The following is a 914-nucleotide window of genomic DNA, read 5'->3' on the forward strand; positions in this document are numbered from 1 at the left end:
ACCAACACACATTCTGCTCTGTATGTCTTTCACTCCATCCGTCTCATTGATCACAGGAGTTTATTCTTTTGGCGCAGACAAATGGACGCACTTCCAAACACTGCTGGTCATCCCAGCATGTTGAGCCTGTTAGTAGCAACAGCAAAGGTCAGGAACATATTTTAAAAATGGTGAAAGTATAAAAAACTCAATTTTGTTCATGCAACAACTAATTAGCGTTATAAGTGGATTGTGAAAGTAAAAGTCACCTAGACATGTATGTTATATAAAAAGTTAATGGGATGTTATTTTGTATTTACCTCTGTCATTCATTTCCAAACAGTGCTGGTCTCCTCTGGATCCACCATTATTTGGCTCTCCAGGACACCAGTGGGTGAAGTGGAAAGGACTCCCATCACTCCACAACCAGGTTCCYACCTACAGTAAAAATGTAATTAACAACTTTTAATTTCATTGACTGTCTGACAAATGATRTCTATGAGAAAAGTTACCTCTTCTGCATCAGAGCCTCCTATCCATATTTCTTTATACTCATTGGTTGCAGCCATTAACAGCCTTTGGATCTCATCRAACTCATCAATATTATGGACGGATACAAGATTAGCTTGCAAAGACACACAGCTTTTCTACATTGGAGAAAAACAGAGAGCATGAGAATGACTCCTGAGATTAAAGAAKCCAAACAAAGTGTACAAGATAATCCTAAATTTAAGAATMAACCACAGATACCTGAGCTGTAGCCCAAGTGACAGGTACAGAAAAGTAGCGTAAGCAGCGTCCGTTAAACTCAGACCAGCCAGAAGAACAAGAACCTGAATGATTGATCTGGTTGATCACGGCTGCTGAAAACAAATATACTGTCAGGTAAACATGGTCAGATGAAATGACAGTTTTCCACCTGTTACCTGCTCCAT

General features: G+C 39.4%; 1 protein-coding gene across 1 annotated transcript; it reads right to left on the reverse strand.

Moving 5' to 3' along the window:
- Nucleotides 1-914, reverse strand: LOC108165999 (ladderlectin-like). The gene is made up of 5 exons (XM_017303464.1): nucleotides 899-914; nucleotides 730-842; nucleotides 492-626; nucleotides 300-417; nucleotides 1-126 (listed from the first exon to the last, which is right to left on the reverse strand). Exons 1-5 carry the CDS (start codon nucleotides 912-914, stop codon nucleotides 44-46), a joined length of 465 nt encoding a protein of 154 aa, XP_017158953.1. The 3' UTR covers nucleotides 1-43.

The sequence above is a fragment of the Poecilia reticulata genome, unplaced genomic scaffold (genome assembly GCF_000633615.1).
Source record: "Poecilia reticulata strain Guanapo unplaced genomic scaffold, Guppy_female_1.0+MT scaffold_284, whole genome shotgun sequence".
Classification (NCBI taxonomy): Eukaryota; Metazoa; Chordata; class Actinopteri; order Cyprinodontiformes; family Poeciliidae; genus Poecilia; species Poecilia reticulata.